Consider the following 18,761-nt stretch of genomic DNA (forward strand, 5'->3'; position numbering starts at 1 on the left):
TTATACCCGCTGAACTGCAGCTATGACGTCGGGTGAAGTGCGACATCAGCCGAGGCCAGACCCAGACTTTGGAACTGCCGATCCGAAGGGCTGCCTGAGGCCAGGACAACCCATTTGTTAGGACTGCAGATGCATACCTCTCGGACATCTACATTTATGGTAGGTACAAAACTGTACTTTATGTGGTACATAAACAAGCAAGGAGGCAGCCATTCCTACCCTCTTTGCAGACTGGCAATGAATCTATGGGATCTTTCCTTGAAACTCAATATACAGCTGCAATCCCAGTTTGTGCCAGGGAAAGACCATATACTGGCGGACAGCTAAAGCAGAAATATCATGGATGCACACGAATGGATGCTGCACCCAGACATCTTTCTACAAATAACACAATCATGGGGGAGGCCGGACATAGATCTATTTGCCTCCCCCCACAATCATCAACTGAAGAAATTCTGCTCAAGGACATACCACCCACAAGCGTGGAAAGTGGACGCCCTCTCTTTCAGCTGGAGAACTCTTAACAGTGTATGCATTTCCACCTCTTCCATTAATGACCAAGGTGTTACTGAAGATCAGGACAGAGCAGCCAAAAGTGATTCTGATAGCTCCGGACTGGCCAAGACAGCACTGGTACCCACTGCTAAAGAGCATGTCACGTATGAAACCATGGCCTCTTCCTCTATGGCCACTTCTACTGACACAGCACAATTACAAAACTCTGCATTCCAACCTGAAAACATTGCAACTAACAGCCTGGAAAATACCTTGACTCCTCCTCAGGATAAGCTGTCCCAGAGGGTGAAGGATATTATTATGGAAGCTCGCCGGCCTTCCACAAGAAAGGCATATTCAGCAAAATGGAAAAGATTTCTCATTTGGAACACCACAAAGGGCCTAGATGCGACAGTGATGAGCATGGCACATATCCTGGAATATTTGGCAGAAATGCTCCACAATGGTCTGTCTTATTCTTCCATTAAAATTCATGCTTCAGCAATTTCAGCAGAGTACAATACTGATCCACCTGTCTTTTCTCATCCTCTCCTAAGACAGTTTCTAAGAGGAATCAAAAACATCAAACCTCCAAGGAAACCATCTCTACCTGCTTGGGACCTTAACTTCGTGTTGGAAAAACTAACGCTGCCTCCCTTTGAACCAGCAGCATCTGCAGATCTACAGTACCTGTCATGGAAGACTGCCTTCCTTCTGGCCATAACCTCAGCAAGAAGAGTATCTGAGTTACAGGCCCTGATGGCAGTACAGCCATTCCTTATTTTTCATCAGGACAGAGTTTCATTGAGAACCAATCCTACACTTATGCCAAAGGTGGTATCCAGGGTTTCATTAAACCAAGCTATTCACTTGCCTACCTTCTTTTCAAATCCACAAAACAAAGGAGAGAAACTTCTGCACACCCTGGACATACACAGACAGTTGCGCTACTACTTGGACAGAACTAAAAGTTACAGAAAAACTGACCAGCTGTTGGTAGCATATGCTGCTGGTACATAAGGAAAAGCAATTTCCAAACAGACAATTTCAAAATGGATAGGGAATTGCATTCGTTTTTGTTATTCCTTTCATGGAAAAACTGTACCAGCTAACATTAGACCTCATTCCACGAGAGCCACAGCCACCTCCACAGCCTTCTTAAGAGGGGTGGCTACCAAGGACATTTTAGAAGCTGCCACATGGAGCTCCGTGCATACATTTGCCAAGCATTACAATTTACCTTTATATTCCAGATCCAGAGCAGGTGCTGCTACGGCAGTTCTGCAGGGTATTTTAGCTACACCATCCTTTACTTAGTTCATCCTCCCCCAGATTGGCTATGGTACTCTACCCATATGTGATGACTGCAGATACATCCTTGAAGGACATAGTACAGTTTTGTACCTACCATAAATGTAGATGTCCGATAGGTATGCATCTGCAGTCAGGTTTACCCTCCCTCCTTCCCCTCTGTGTTATTTCTTGGGTACTTACCCCTCTTATAGCTAGCTGGGGGGGATCTATTATGGTGTATTTGTTTTTATATTACTGTGCATGTTTGGATTTTTAAATGCATCTCTCCAAATTTAGCCTTCCTTAGAGGGCCCCTGGCATCTGGGGCAAGAAAAACTGAGGAAGATGGCGTTGGCTGATGCTTTTATACCCCAGGCGCTCTGACGTCGGGGAATGTGCGACATCAGCCAACGCCGGACCCAGACTTTGGAATCCGGCCGACCGAAGGGCTGCCTGAGGCAGGACAACCCATATGTGATGACTGCAGATGCACACCTATCGGACATCTACATTTATGGTAGGTACAAAACTGTACTTTCTGCGGTATCAAGAATTACATTATCTAAGTGGCTTTCTGATTGCATTAAATTCATTTATTCCTCCACTAACCAGCCAGTGCCGACTAATGTAAAAGCCCATTTTCCCCGGGCTGTTGCTACGTTATTAGCTCATGCAACTAGTTCACTCTTGGATATTATCTGTGCAGCTGCTACTTGGTCCAAACCCCTCACGTTTATCACTCATTACAAAGTGGACAGGGCCTCCAGGGACAGGGCTTCCTTTGGTTCCACTGTGCTCAGGAATGTTCTCCCTTGAGCCACCCAGGATTAGGGTGCTTGGTGCACTACCCACGTGTAAGAACAAAAAGGGCGAGCTGGAACAACTTCACATAAAGAAGATGTTCTTCATTCCACATTGCTGCAGTCCTAACTATTGGGTAGTCCGCTGTCCAGTCGGCCCGAATACCAAAGTATATGGCTGACGTCGGTCAGGCGATTAGACTGACGCCAGTACGTCAGGGTACTAATGCGCATGACCGACGTCATATCCTCAGTCTTTTTTGCCGCATGGTCCGATGCAGAAGCAATTTTGCGAGTGCAGGTTGGCGTTCTGAAAGTTTCTGAAGTCAGAGTTTCAGACCGAATCAAAGTTGGCTAAGTACCCGTTGGGGAATATTTTAGTTTTTCTTGCCTCAGTATTTAACCGGATGTCAGAAAAGTGAATAACTGTATTTCTTGTGGGAAACAGATACCTCATAGGGATTACCATACTTTGTGTATACCTTGTTTAGGGCCTGAGCACGACATTGTTGGATGCGCTCTTGTGCTAGATTTAACAAACGCACTATTAAGAGAAGGTTAGACTGTGCCAGGTTAGTGTTTGGGAAGCGTTGTAACTATAAAATGCCGTGGATGCTCCGCCGCTTCGCTAAAACGCAAAGATAAAGCAGCAAAGCCTAGGGTGGAGGAACCGACAGTCCCAGACGTCGGTTCTTTGGAAGGCTCACTGGAGCCGGAGGTTTTGCCAGGTGTCTCTTTGGAGTCTCAGGGAGAGACTTTACTGTTACAGGATGTATCCTCTCAGGAAGTAGGCCAGGCTGAGGGGCTTCTCAGGTGGCTGTTCGTCCCTCTCTTCCTAAGGTGGTTAGAGCCTCCCTTCAGTTTCCAAGGCTTCTTTGAGGGGCAGGCCAAGTTTAGCTTCTGTGGGGGTTTCTCCTAGTGCTTCAGGATCTTTGCCTAAGAAACATATGCTTAAAATGGCAGAGGATTTGATTACTATGATTAGGGGTTCTATGCCCCCTCCTGATAAGAGGCCTAGGGTGGAACCTGAGTTTGAGAGTTTTGAGCAATGCTCGGAGGCTTCGGAGTCTTCGGCTGAAGACTTGCAGGAGTACCCTCCTTATTCTGATTCTGATGTGGATGACTCTACTCCTTCTGCTTCTCCTCCTGAGGATTTTTCATTTTCAGAGACTCTGCATTCCATGAGGGAGCATTTTAAATGGGAAGGTCAAGATTTTTGTTTTGGAGTGCAGCAAACAATTTGGAGATTACTGAGCCAAATTTGAGTGTGGCTCTTCAATATCTTACTGAGTTACTGGACAAAGGTTTGTCTTTCTCTTCCATTAAGATTCATGCTGCAGCAATTTCAGCTCACTATGATTGTGACCCACCATTGTTTTCGCATCCTTTGTTCAAGCAATTTCTTAGAGGGGCAAAGAATATAAGACCCCAAGAGCTCCTACTCCTGCTTGGGATCTCAATTTTGTGTTGGAGAAACTTACTCTACAACCTTTTGAGCCTCGGCTACTGCTGAATTGAAATACTTGTCATGGAAGACTGCTTTTTGTTGGCCATTATATCTCCTAGAAGGTTTTCTGAGTTGCACGCCCTTATTGTTGTGGAGTCTTTTTAGGTTTTTCATAAGGATAGGGTATCTTCATTACTAATCCTTCCTTTATGCCTAAGGTGGTTTCTAGTGTGGCTTTAAACCAAACTATTCATTTGCCTACCTTTTATGCAGATCCCCAAAATAAAGGGAAAAGATTTTGCACACTTTAGATGTACACAGGCTATTGCTATTATTTGAGCAGGACTAAGGATTTTAAGCAGTCTCAGCAGTTGTTTGTTTCTTTTGCTTTGAGTTCAAAGGGCAAGCCTGTGTCAAAACAAACTATTTCTAGGTGGATTGGGTGTTGCATTACATTTTGTTATTCCCATCATGGCAAGGAGATTCCAGCTGGGATTAGGCCTCATTCCACTAGGGCTACTGCCACTTCCACAGCATTTCTAAGGGGTGGCAACTAAGGATATTTTGGAGGCAGCTACTTGGAGTTCAGTGCATACTTTCTCTAAACATTATCACCTTCCTCTCTACTCTAAGTCTAGGGCTGGTTTTGCCACAGCTATTTTGCAAGGCATGTTGTCAGTTCCTGCTTCCTTATGATTTGCCAGCCTCCCTTACCTCTGCTTTGGGATTCTACCCAATAGTTAGGACTGCAGCAATGTGGAATGAAGAACATAGTACAGTTTTGTACCTACCATAAATGTAGATGTTCGAGGATCCACATTGCTGCAGTCCAATACCCTCCCTCCTTCCCTCTGTGTTTAGGGGTGGTTGTGTAGGTGAGGTTATATTCTGCTAATTGTGTATATATTGTATATATATATATATATTTTTTGGTGCAGGTATTTTGGGAGTTTTGGTTTTGGCCTTATCTTTTCAGGGTCTTCTGACATCTGGGGCAAGAAAAGACTGAGGATATGGCGTCGGTCATGCGCATTAGTACCCTGACGCACTGACGTCAGTCTAATCGCCTGACCGACGTCAGCCATATACTTTGGTATTCGGGCCGACTGGACAGCGGACTACCCAATAGTTAGGACTGCAGCAATGTGGATCCTCGAACATCTACATTTATGGTAGGTACAAAACTGTACTTTATGTACTTACCATAACGTTCCATGTGAGTTGTTCATCTCGCCTTTTTGTTCTTAGATTCCCTCCCAACTTCCCCCTCCTGGTGAGAAAGATGGCTGCCGTGGTGCATTGGGTTGGTCTTGTCAGCCTGTCTTCTTAAGATAGACTGTTTTTCCTTTCTGCAAATCTATAGGTACCTAGATAGGTAGGTACTGCAGTGCTTAATTTTTTAGGCCATCTTCGGGTGCAGCGTACTAGATCTTGGGTTTAGAGTAGAGCATCATGGGATATATACCAGGTCTCGAGCTTCTCTGAGAGTTTGAGCTTGAAAAGCGGCCGACTCGGAGCTGAGGGATCTGCTCCGAACCCACGTGTAAGAACAAAAAGGCGAGATGAACAACTCACATGGAATGTTATGGTAAGGACATAACTTCTTTTTTCCAGTGATGGCTTTTTTTGTAGGACAAAAGGCAGTCAAATCTCTGCTTAACCTAGATTTCCTGATTTTAGCAGGGTCCTACCAGTGTGCTCTGAATGGCTTTGAATCATCATCTTACCCACCTTTCCCCCATTTTCTACATGGGTTGGGGTATCTCGTCAACTCTCTCCATCTCTCTTGATTCTTTGCCATTCATACATTCTTCAACAGTCACGTCTGACTGTTGTAGATCTTCTCTCTCCCAGTCCCTTCATCTCTTTGCTAGACACCCTCGTTTCCTCTTGCCTTCTTCCTGCCTGTACCACATCATCTTTACCAGATTGTCTTCTGCTTTTCCAGCACGTCTGAATCCCACTATATTTTCATTGACCTTTACTTCAGCTGGAGTTGCTTGAGCTTCTGCTTTGATGTCCTTATTTCTTCATCGTACAGTGTCTGTATCTTACCAACCATTTCAGGCAGTTGGTTCATCACATCTAGCTTCCCCAACTGCTCTTACCTTCCCTCCTTAGGTTTCTGTATCATACAGTATACTGGTTGTAACTGTGTTTAGTACACCTTACTTTTCAGCTTCCATACACTGCAATACTGTCAGTTGATTGCATCCAGTTTGATTCTGTCTTTCACCTCATTCAGACTTCCCTTTTTCCTCAACCACAACTTCCCAACACTTGAAGCTGGTAACTTATTCCAATGTTTTCCTTCTATCTCAGTTTCTTTGGATTTCCCCAATTTGCTGTCATTACAGCTTTCTTTTCTGTACTCTTTTTCATCCCATGTGTCTTCATTTTACCATTGCATTCCCACATCGTTTGAAATTCTCAGTTTGCCTATAATGCCACATCTGCATACAGCAGCAACTTTGTTGATCTTTCCCCTCTGATTTGTTTGCTAATGTAGTCCATCACCAGTACAAGCAGTAGTGGTCTGAAAACTGACCCTGATGCACTCCCACTGGGATCCCCCGTCCTGCTTCCAAAACGTGCTTATCATTGGGTCCTTGTACATAGCCTGCACTAATTCTACCAATGCTTTTTGGACGTCAAACCATTGCATATCTGCCCAAATCAGCTTTCTTGGATTTTCTGAATGCCTTGAAGCTTGCTCTTAAATGTTTCAGAGCTGGGACTGCTGTAAACGGGGAGAAATGCTGCCTCACCCCTTCCCAGATTGTAATGTTTTTGAGAGCGACCTGAGATTTTTCAGTCCAGGACCTTCATCCCCCAGAATAAGAAATTGCTTTCATAACTTACTACACTTGTCCTAATAGAAGGAAAAGATCAGTTGAGAGGAATTCTTGAAGTTGCTTTGACACTTAGTAGCATGCATACTAGTGGTGTGCAGAGCATGTTTTTATGAGAGAACTTCCCTGGTGTCTCCGGAGCAGATAGCTGCAGAATCCACATCATTTGGAGACATTATTCTGTGTTGCCATTTGTTAGGAAAGAAGTCTTATGGTGAAGCCAGCATTGTCTGTTGAATAGGGGTGTTGCCTTTGTGGAAATAAAGCATACAGTGAAACAGATGATACTATGTCTGACGTGTCTAATATAAAAGGCTTACAGGTTGAGGGAACTTGGCGGTAAACTGTGAAGGACAAATGAATCAAACTTAGGGAAATGATGGCCCTAATCCTAACAAAGCATTTCTCCATTCTGTCAGTGAGTTTTCCAAGTAGACAGTACCGCAGTGATGTGGTACATAAACAAGTTGGTGGAGACTCCCCTGCAGTCTATAACCTGGGGGGTAGGGTGGGGGGGCTGATTTACCTTGCATCTCCTAGGAGACGTGATTGCACCATAGGACTTGAATTGTGTGTTACAGAAACTGACTTGTCCCCCATTGAACCAGTTGCTTTCTTCCCTGACGAGTTTTTTGTGGAATACACTATTTTTGGTGACAGTCACCTCTTAGGTATATTTCATTTCTCACACTTTTAATGAACAGCGAGCCTGTTTGGCTCAACATCAGGGTAGAGTGACCCTTCAATCAAACACCTGTTTTATGTCTACACTGGTTAGTGATGTGACTGTGAACTAACTAGACCATTGAGGCACCAGTCTTTTTTCCCCAAGCCACAGTACCCAGGAGAGAGAACTGTGCATTCTCTGAATGTGGATGGGGGGGTTGAGATTTTATTTTCATGAGTCAATTTTTTTTTTCTTGAATGCCTTCCACTTTGTTTGCAAAGTGGATGTAAGGAAGTCTTGCAAATAGTTTCCCAGCCATTTAGGAGGGTTTATTACTTTTTTGTTAATAGAGCTATAGGAAGCTTTTATCTGGTCATATTAGAGCCCCTGCTACTTTGACCTGTGGCTGTCAGTACAGCTATCCTGAATGGACTTTCTACCTAGCCTGTTTTGGAGGCAACTACGTGGTCCTCTGTTCACATTGTCTGATATAACATTGCAATGTAAGTGTAGCATCCAGAGCAGCATTTGCTCCTGGTCTACTGCAAGTACTCGTCCCCAAATGCCTCCTGTCTACCCCCCCCCCCCCCACACACACACACACGCACACATATTACCCACATTATAGGTTATCCCAACAGTCAAAATGGTGAAATGAAACCAAATGTTTGCAATCATGCTATGTTCCAAACAGAAATGCATTTTTTTCTTTGCATTATGTACCAGTGGACTAAAGCAAGAGTTGTGCTTTTATTTGCAGCTTTCTGAAACAAAGGTGTTTACAGCATCTTCCACTCAGTCAGTGAACAGTCATATCACACCTGGGCAAAGGTAAGGAAGTATTTTTAACTTTTGAAGCATCTGCTCTGCATTCCTTGATGTGGCAGTAGCTCTTAAATGATTGTTAAGATTTAACGATGGTTAACATGTATCTTTTCTGTGATTGTTTTAATGCCTGTTTTCATCCACCAGAAAGGCTTTATTTTTCCAAGGGCTGGTTTGATGATGCCGATTGTAGTTCTTCTGTTTTGTGACTGTTTAATTGGCATTTGTTTTCTGGATGTAACCTGCAGTTGAAAGACTAGTGAATAAGGCAGCCTTTTGGGTAGCTGTTATGCTTGCACTGTGCAATTACTGAACAAGCACAACAGAAAATACTTAATGTATTCTTTGAAAAGAACCAAAGACTTTCTCTGTAAACTAAACTCCAGATAATGAAAGATAGTTGAAAAGTAAAATATCTTCAGCTGTTGTAGTTATTGAGGTAAGAGTGCAGTTTTGTAATAGACATGGTATAACTGGTAGCTTGTGCAGATCCCACAGTATTGAAGTAGTGTGATAGGAGTGTGGTGCTGACAGGCAATAGTCATACAGATTTGTACCTGCTGCATTTGATTGGGTTGGTGGGAAGCCCCTAGTCAAGGGCTTTGTGGACATGAAACCAAACCAACCAAGTTCTATGCACGGGAGAGATGCACGGTCCAAACCAAATGCCACAAAACAACCAAGTAGACCAGCAAGAGCAGACGTGGAGGTAAATAATAATCCTTTATTATAGACAGACCGGTTTCGGCAAATGTTGCCTTCTTCAGTGTAGGACAAAACAACAGAGTCCCATCCATCAAATATTAAAAAGAAATTGTCAGCCAATAAGCCAACAGAAGTCATAAATATTAATGATGTGTTGAGATGTAGCCATAGCCCAAAAACTTTTTTTAAAACGGCTAGATCCTAACTAATAACAAACATTGCTGAAGCATGAAATAACAGAGTAACCTTCAAAAACCCTTAAATTGCCAAGAACCAACCAATACAAAAAATAGCAGTAAACATATATTCCATAAATAAATATATGTTTAAAAGGAAATACATGCACAAAATGAACAGATGAAGACACATAAACTTTGTGGTGCCCCAAAAACATCCTATGTACTGATTTCATATTATGTATAATAGTCAGCCATCAGACATCCAAAATAGAAAAAAACCCTACAGTTTGTTCATAGACAGAGGTAATAAACAACAACATCATCATCATCATACTACATTGCAATATGATGTGCAAGCCCTCCATATCATGATTATCCATTGTACCTGTGGTGCCTAGAAGTGTGAATATACACTCAGCAGTATTAAACTAGTCATCCATATCAAAATGATCCAATCTGTCTAAGTTACCTAAAAGATAAATTGAGTTTTACACATACGTAGTCCAAAAACTACATAGCCATGATATAATATAATACAGGAACAACCCATCAGAAAAATACAAAAGGCTCTACCATAGCCAAATAGACCCACCCCCATCCGATATCTATACAACCTGGGGATGAAAAGACATTAAACAGGAATTAGGACCTGTACCTGAAAAATAATATAAGTATGGCCCAAGAAAATTATATGTTCATACATAAGGAACCAACTATAAATGATCATTAAGCCCAGGATAAAACAGACCCCCTAGTGTAACTATCCAATATCTCTCTTTATGATCTAATAGGCCATGCCAGCCCTGTTTATGACATCTGTCACCAGTGATACGATCTATAATCATAAAATTGAATCTGGCCTGTGGATGTTTAAGAGTGTGTTGATACAAAGCACTAGTCAATTTGTGATTTCTAATATCACTGCGATGTTCATTCATTCGAGATCTAAGGGCCCTAGAAGTTTGGCCTACATAGAATGCACTGCAATGACAAGAAGCTAGGTACACTACCCAATCACTACTGCAGTTACCAAATATTTTAATGTTGAATATCCGGGTGGTATTGCGACTTGAAAATTCCTTTGATTTAGGCATATAGAAACACGATCCACAATGGCCACAGGGAAAAGAGCCGAGTAGCTCATCACCTTGTAAAGTAAGTTGTTTGTGAATAATCCCTCCACTAGCCATATGTTTGTAATGTGACAAATACGAACCCAAAGTTTTCCCCCGCTTGTACGAAAGCCGACATTGTTGTCCCAGAAATGACCTCAATTGGTCATTGGCCAGTAAGATGTTTCAATGTTTGTTGATAATATTCCTGACCATATTGATGTTTCTTCCATAAGTCGTAACAAACCGTACGGGAGTACAAGATGTATTATTGTTCCTTGTTTTGTATTCTAATAGTTGTTTCCTGTTCATTTGATTTACCCTACATCTGGCTAAGTTAATGTCTTGATGGTCATAACCCCTACTAGCAAACCTCTGACTTAAATCAATACTAGCTGCTTGATATTCCTCATCCTTCGAGCTGAGGCGTTTGATACGTATGAACTGTGACACTGGAATGCTTCTGATAGTGTGGCGTGGGTGCATGCTTGAAGCATGAAGCAAGGTATTATATTGTGGGTACTTGCGGAACACCTTACTGGATAAGGTATAGTCATAATTTCTCGAGACCGTAACATCCAAAAAATTGATTGTATTTTGGTCATATGTTACTGAAAATTCCAGTCCCCATATATTTCTGTTAAGATAATCAACAAATTCATGCAAGTAACCCAAATCCGCACGCCACACTAACCAGCAGTCGTCCAGATAACGTCGCCAGATATCCATCTCAACCTGGTAAATGTTATGTGAATTGTCATATATCATGTACTCCTCAAAATAAGCCATGAAAAGATCTGCATAAATGGGAGCAAACGATGCTCCCATAGCCGTGCCTTGCAGTTGCCAATAACACTGGCCTTGAAAATATAGGACATTTTTGTTGAGTACATGTTCTGACCTTACAAATAAGTAAGGTATTAAACCCTGGTGTGTAGAGATTTGCCCTGTCAAGCCAATATTGAAGGGATTGTAAACCTGCCCAATGTGGAATACTGGTGTATAATGCTTTTACATCTAAGGTGCACATGTACCAACCTGGTTCCAACTGAGTATCTTGAATAATCTGTAAGAATTGGGTAGTGTCCTGCAATCTTGCCCTAATCAAACCTAAAAGTGGCTTGAGGTATTTCGTGAGAAATGCAGATAAAGGTTCAGTAAGAGATCCTATTCCAGAGACAATAGGTCTGCCGGGTGGTTTATTCAAAGATTTATGAATCTTAGGTAAAAGGTACAAAATCTGCTTAGGTTCAGACACCATCAATGATGACAAACATTTTTTACTAATAATCCCCTCCTCAAAAGCTAACTTCAAAAAGGAATCAATTTCGTCCTTGAAAATGGGTGTGGGATCTATAGACATATGCATATAACATTTTTTGTCCGATAGTTGTGACAACCCTTCCTGTATATAATCAACAGTATTGAGAACCACCACAGCTCCCCCTTTGTCAGCTGAAACAACAATAATGTCCCTATAATTGCATAGTTGGTCTAAAGCCAACCTATCATCAGTAGTAAGATTACTTCCTAATATAACATGCCGATGGTTCTCAAAATGAAGGTCCCTCAAAATTGAGTCCATAAATATGGAAACATATTTATTCATGGGTGGTTGAAAGGATGACTTACCAAACCAAAACTCATCAGATGTTCCTAAACTATCCTCAGCAAAAAACAATTTTAAATTAAGAGTACGGCAAAAAACATGTAAATCCTGAATGATGTGATATTCCTGGGAGAAAAAGGAAGGAATATAGTTCAATCCCTTGTTCAATAAAGCTGTTTGTTCCTGAGATAATACAACACTAGACAAATTTAATACATTCTGATTTGGAGTCTGAATGGACACTAGCTCAGAAGATTGTTCAGTAAACCCTGAAACGAAACCTGTACGGGTTCTTTTCCGGTGCTTCCTGCCCCCCCGATGTCCCTTGCCCCTTCTAAAGGGAAATTTCTGTTACTTTTCTTTCTATTGGGAGACCCCCTGTCAGAGGTCCCCTCACTATCAGTTACTGAGGCATCATCCCCTGACGTACTATTAGAAGATCCATCCCTATTCTTCAAAATGGATCGAGGTCTCTTTTTGGTACGACTGGGCCCCGTCCTAACCTGATTAATGTCAGCAAACCTGACAGACCGACTAAAATCAAAAGGTCTGCCCCGTTGATAATCCGAATAATCCCTGTGAAACTTTTTGATTTTACGTTCCTTAATAGTTTTCTCATGTTCCATCAAATCATGGGAAAGTTTCTTAATATTATCTTGATATTTGGGAGAGGATTCGAACTTACTGACATCTGAACATAGTGTCTTGATGTCTTGTATATTCAAATCAACCGTTCTTTCATAATATTGTAGTAAAATATTCACAAATGACATGGACCCCAACTGTAAAGCTTCCTTCCAATCTTGATTCTACTTGTCATCTGGTCTCCCCACTAAAGGTTGGAGACCTATCCGAAGTCCCCTGGTAGCCATGTTCTGAGTAGAGTAATATCGGAACAGTTTAAGATGCCAAATGTTGGATCTAAGTGTTTTAAATGCCTTAGTAACAGAATGAAAAAACATATCACAATCCACCATGAGTGGTTGTTCCGAGTTATCCGGATCATTGCTTGGTGGGGTGTTGATCCCAAAAACACCTATATCCTGCCGATCAGCACATAATCCGGACAAAATATTGTTGAGATCCATGCTGCGAATATGAGTTCAAAATGCCCACCCAATGAATATAATGAAACGCAGAAAAAAATATAATGAAAAAAGTACTGAAAAAACTGAGGACCAGAGGTCCAAGACGTACCAAAAATGATGATTCCCCAGTTATACCAAATTCCAATTTCTATTAATCCCACTATAAGGGGCAAAGGAAAAACCGGATCAGCAAGAAGCACCAGCAATTCACAACCCAATAGTAAAAAATTACATAGTCCAAAAACCGTAAACACCAAAGGAACAAAGTTGGTTAGTAAATCATATTGGTATCATGAAAATTAATCATCCAAAAACAAAATTCAATCCACCATATGTTAATGAATAGAAATGTGTACGTTTATTCTGTGGGACCAAGCAGTGGGTGTAAATACAATTTCAGAAGTATGAAAACTTTAAACTGCAATGATCAAGATACCTTTGTCATAATCCAAATATAGAAAGCAAGACCTTTAAATAGAATTATCAAGGGCATCTAAAATCAAAAAGAGACTAGATGCCCCTCCACCAAAAACAGCTTGATAATCCTTAATATAGAGTTTAAGGGATCCTTTTAGTGTAATAAATGGCTTTAACCATAACCACAATATAACCAATGACATACATAAGATGTCATAAAGTCAAATCTGTTAAGGAATCATACAAACCCCAGTGGGGATCATATCCTTAAATTCCCACACATAAACAATGTAGTATGGCTAAAGTTACATCAACCACAGCTAAAAAACTGTGTTGCTAGAACTTAATTGAAATTAAACAATGTGCTCAAAAAGGACCAAATTGTCTATTGTACTGCACTAGCCCCGATAAAAAATATATCAGGACTGTAACTGTCCACCTAAAGACAGTATAATATAATTGAAATCCAAAAGCCTTAACCTGTTCCTGGCACTAGCTTGACATAATTATCATCAAAATGCACCAAAATGTGAAAAAGGCACCCATAGAAGAGTCCTGAAAAATGATGAAATTAGAACATATATAACACAGCACCTATAGATCAGCAGCATGAACATAAAAAACTTTTACATATAAAATAAACCAAGTGAGACATGTATCATAAAAGGAAGGGAATCTGACCCAGCCCCTAATGTCCTCCAACCAAGTTGTTGAAAGACCATACAATACAGTAAAGATTACTGACTCAATTGGTGATACCTGTGTTATAAAATGAAATGGTGTCCAATAATTGGCACAAAAATCCCTGATATTTTGGACATTGTCCAAAACACAAAATTGTTACATATATAACCTATGCATGCACCAATGTTAAATCAATAACAAACAATATTCCAAATAGAAAGCCATGTGGAATTTCACCATTAATAGGAATCAGTACATATAACTTGGTTCAAGTCCAAACAAAAATTACTTGACACAATGTATTCCCTTAACGTTGCATCAAACCTCAGTCGTTAGAAATATTAATAAGAAAAACTAACATATTAGCTAAAACTAATAGTCCACTAGTTTTGGTAACCAGCTAATCATAGGCCATTCATGACGACGGTAACCAGTCCTCTTTTTCTCCCATACGTAGAGAAATACCTATTAATCCATATATAGGCCCAAGTCCAAAGGAACTCAGTTGAAACAATCAAGAAATATAAGTGATGGTACATTCCCAGTTGTGCCAGTCCACCGATTGAGTTTCACATAAGGATATAAATGATGAAGGCACCAAGAAAATATATCCACAAAGTTATAAGTCAGTGCACACACCTTCGCCCGTTGTTGCACAAGCCAAGAATGACAAGGCGTTACGTAGTAACTGTTTTATAAGAACATAATCTGTAGTCCCTTTGTACAAGCCCAAACTCGCAAGTCCTGCTTTTGTCCAAAAGTAGAAAAATAATAAACACACCTTCGTCCGTTGTTACACCAATCAAGAGTTATTACAAAATATCAAGATGTTGGGCAACAATTGGTTCATAGGGCAAAAAATGTGTTGGCGCTTTACTCATATCCTTTCCGGTGACGCTAAATCTTGCCCGGACTGGCAAAATAGAACTCAGTCCCCAAATACAGTGTTAGCCATATAGACGTTATATAACATTAACGTTAACATTAGCGTTATGATGGGCCCCTTGAAACACAGACGAGGTAGAAGGACACTCAACACACACAAATGCTGGCTTCTAAGTTGAGTTCAATAGTCAAAAAAATATAAAATATATAGCAAACCATCAACGGAACAAAGGCTTTACCATATGTTGTATAGTTCAAAAACTAGTGGAAACTTAAGATGTTTCAACATACGACTGATTCCAGGTTTGACGCCGAAGTAAAACGAAGCGGCCCAACTCACAACAAGGGATCCAGAAAGTCCGCTTCTAAAATTGGGCAATCAACTAAAATTTCCAAATTCCGTATACAGGAACAAAGCCGATGTCCATAGCAAATCCCCACAGTGAAAAAATATACACTCAATGGGTACAAAAGATGAAAATAAACAGTCTTATATCCACCTTCCAAAAGGGAGATACACCTCCACTGCTCGGTCCCACAGCACAGATTTTCAGAGACCAAACCAACCAAGTTCTATGCACGGGGGAGATGCACGGTCCAAACCAAATGCCACAAAACAATCAAGTAGACCAGCAAGAGCAGACGTGGAGGTAAATAATAATATTAATAATAAATGTTGCCGAAACCGGTCTGTCTATAATAAAGGATTATTATTTACCTCCACGTCTGCTCTTGCTGGTCTACTTGGTTGTTCTTTGTGGACATGAAGCCAGGATGAGAGTAAAGCAAGCACTACTGTCTTAAATTTTTGTGATGGAAGAAAGTGTTTCATCTGAGTTTGACCCTCTGGCATTAAAAACATTGATATCCTCAAGCATGGCCTCCTAGGCTTCTTTCCTTATTCTAAGTTCAGCAGATCTGAAGGCCTGTGTTTCTGCGACGCAACAAACTACATTTGTACAGAGCTATATTGTTATTAACCGACTTCACAGAAATAAGGCTGCTCTGTTTGTGATAGTGCCAAATACTTGCCACAGGGATAGAGCAGAAGATCATGGTTCACCTTCAGAAGCTTATGCTTTAAGCTTGTAAACCACACTTTCTTTCCTTTTCATGGAAACTTGGGTATGTCAGCAGCACACATTTGCCATATCTCAAGTATAGCAGATCTTGGGCACTCTGATGCTAGTGTTCCCTCTTACCCTGCAAGGTTTTGCCTTGCAGGATTTCAAAAACTTTATGAAGTTTTTGCCTTATTACTGTAACAGGTCCACACTCAGGACTCATCTTTAGGGTCGAAGACTGATAAAAGAAAGTGTTTTTCTCTAAGATTACCTTACCCCTTCTGCAAAGTTGCTGATTTGGCGTATGCTGTCCAGATATCCTCCCTCTGTGGATGCTTTTCAGATAAAGAAATGTGTTTTCTAGGCTCCCCACTAAGTTACATTGCTTTTGGGAGGACTTTAGCCACATGGGAGGCAATGTTAAATGGGATTCATATAATGTATGAGAATCTAAAAAGAGAGAGTTGGACCCCCCCCCAAACACCTTTATTGAATTATCACTTGTGACATAGGCAAATTTACATGCATATAAAAGTAATCAAACTATGTTAATGTAACAACCATACTTCACATATATTGCTATATATCATACAACCTAAGCAATATTGCATACAATATTCAATTCCTGCTTTTTTTAAACAAAAAATATCTTTATTAAACCATCACTTACTATATAGACAACCATACATTTATATAAATTAAAACAAACCGCACCCACCAACACAATCATAGTTGAAAGCATTTTACATCACAGACCATACTGACACACTCCCAGTTGCAAACATTGCATCTCAAGTTGTTCAGTCTTGCTGTTCATTGTTTACTGATGGGTTTGGAGCCAATCCATCGAGTCCGGTACGGCCGTATGCAAAGCTCGAGTTCTTCCAGTAGCTCGAGGCCAAGCCCCTATCCCGTAATGCACTGTGAATTACCTCAGATTTAGTTTGCCGCTGCATCTGATGGGAGGTGCAAGCTCGGGTCAGTACTTTTTTGTAAACATATTTCTTAGAAGTTATTTAAAAAAATTGCTATTTTTTTTCTAAATAGTTTTAGTATAGGTGATTCGCCTTGCATAGCTTCTTAAAAGCTTCCCTTTCCAGTGTGTGTGATTTATTTAGCGTATATATGTCTGCCTCATGTGTTTTTGGCCTAGTTCCTTTTCGCTGTGTTCAGATATATCTGCAGAGATATTTTTTATATATAGATATATAGATAGATAGATATATAGATATAGATATATATAGATATATATATAGATATATATAGATATATATATAGATGTATAGATATATAGATATAGATAGATAGATATATAGATAGATAGATATATAGATATAGATAGATATATAGATATAGATATATAGATATATATATATAGCTTTTCCTAGTGTTGACCTTTTGTATTTTGGCCTTTGATTAGTATTTGACTCCTATTCCTGTCAGGCTCGTTTTCTGTGTGCAGTTTAGAGCCTAGTACTTTTCTTATATTTGGTGTGTCATTTTTTTCCTTAGGCTCCTTTGTGTGGTGTGCTTTTAGAACCTAGGTTTTATGTTGAATAGCTTTCCATATTGTGTGCATTTTTTCTTAGGCTCCTTGCAGGTGTTGTGTGGTTAGAGTGTAGGGTATATCTCATTATCGGATCTGTGTTTTCCTCAGTAATGGCAGATGACAAAGATAACCGCCCAAAGTCTGGGTTTAAAAACTGTCCAGACTACGGTCAAAAAATGTCTGTTAACTGATGGACATCTAAGTTGTGTTTACTGCTTATGAGCTGTCCATTTACAGACATCTTGTAGCATTTTTCATTCTTTTTCCTTGAGAGTGTTACCAGGGAGGAAAAGGAAATTGGTAGACAGAGGCTTTTTAAAGCATCCATTTCAAGAAGCGTTGAGTGACCAGGATGTGGCCAGCAAGTTTTTCAAGTCCTGTAGATCTTCCGGGGACTCTAAGGACTCTAAGCAGTCAAAAAAATCTAATAAGTTGGAGGATTCTGCGGCATCGCCTCCACAGACCTCGGAGCTGACTGTCTTTTCTTTTCGGAACCGGCCCACAGCCTTGTAGCCGGTATCCAAAAGGCCTCTATCTCCACTGCTTCAGTCAGCACAGTTGGTGCATTCTTCTAGGTCTTCTGTCAGCCTGTAGGATTTGGATATGGATTGACTGGTGCAGAAGCTTTTACAGGCACCAGGCCTTGCTAAATTGTTGGCTCTGACCCAAGCAGCTTCATTGCCAAAGGCCACCACTGCTGACTTCACTACTCCTGCTCAGAGTCGTACCGGACCTTAGGAGCCAGAGGAAGCTGACCTGTTGATTGTGGAGCCTTTGGAGCCGAGACCTGCTCCACTGTCTTCAGCGCCGACCGGGGACTCTAGGAGCAGACGCTCTCCAGTCGGGTCCGGGGAGGATAGTCAGACCGACTTGTCGGTGCCGATGTTCATCGTGTTTCACTGTTGCAGTCATTATATTTGGATAATCTGATGGCAGGTTGCCCTCAGTTGGCCTGATTAAGAAAGTCTTGGGTCCTGCGTCGGTTGCTGTCCCTTCTTCCATGATGTCAGGTCGTCAGAGGTATAAAACATGCAGCTGAAGCCATTACATCAGTCTTTCTTGCTGCGCGGTGCCCGAAGCAGAAGCAGTT

The 18,761-nt window shown here is 41.0% G+C and overlaps 1 protein-coding gene across 1 annotated transcript in view; it reads left to right on the forward strand.

Moving 5' to 3' along the window:
* UBAP2 (ubiquitin associated protein 2) overlaps positions 1 to 18,761 on the forward strand; it is a 2,620,504-nt gene that overhangs the window by 870,223 nt on the left and 1,731,520 nt on the right. Inside the window, exon 6 of the mRNA XM_044087268.1 lies at positions 8,315 to 8,385. Coding sequence (XP_043943203.1) covers positions 8,315 to 8,385 — 71 coding nt within the window. The remainder of the gene's footprint in view (positions 1 to 8,314; positions 8,386 to 18,761) is intronic.

Source organism: Protopterus annectens, chromosome 1.part1, assembly GCF_019279795.1.
Source record: "Protopterus annectens isolate FY-2018-M chromosome 1.part1, PAN1.0, whole genome shotgun sequence".
Classification (NCBI taxonomy): domain Eukaryota; kingdom Metazoa; phylum Chordata; order Ceratodontiformes; family Protopteridae; genus Protopterus; species Protopterus annectens.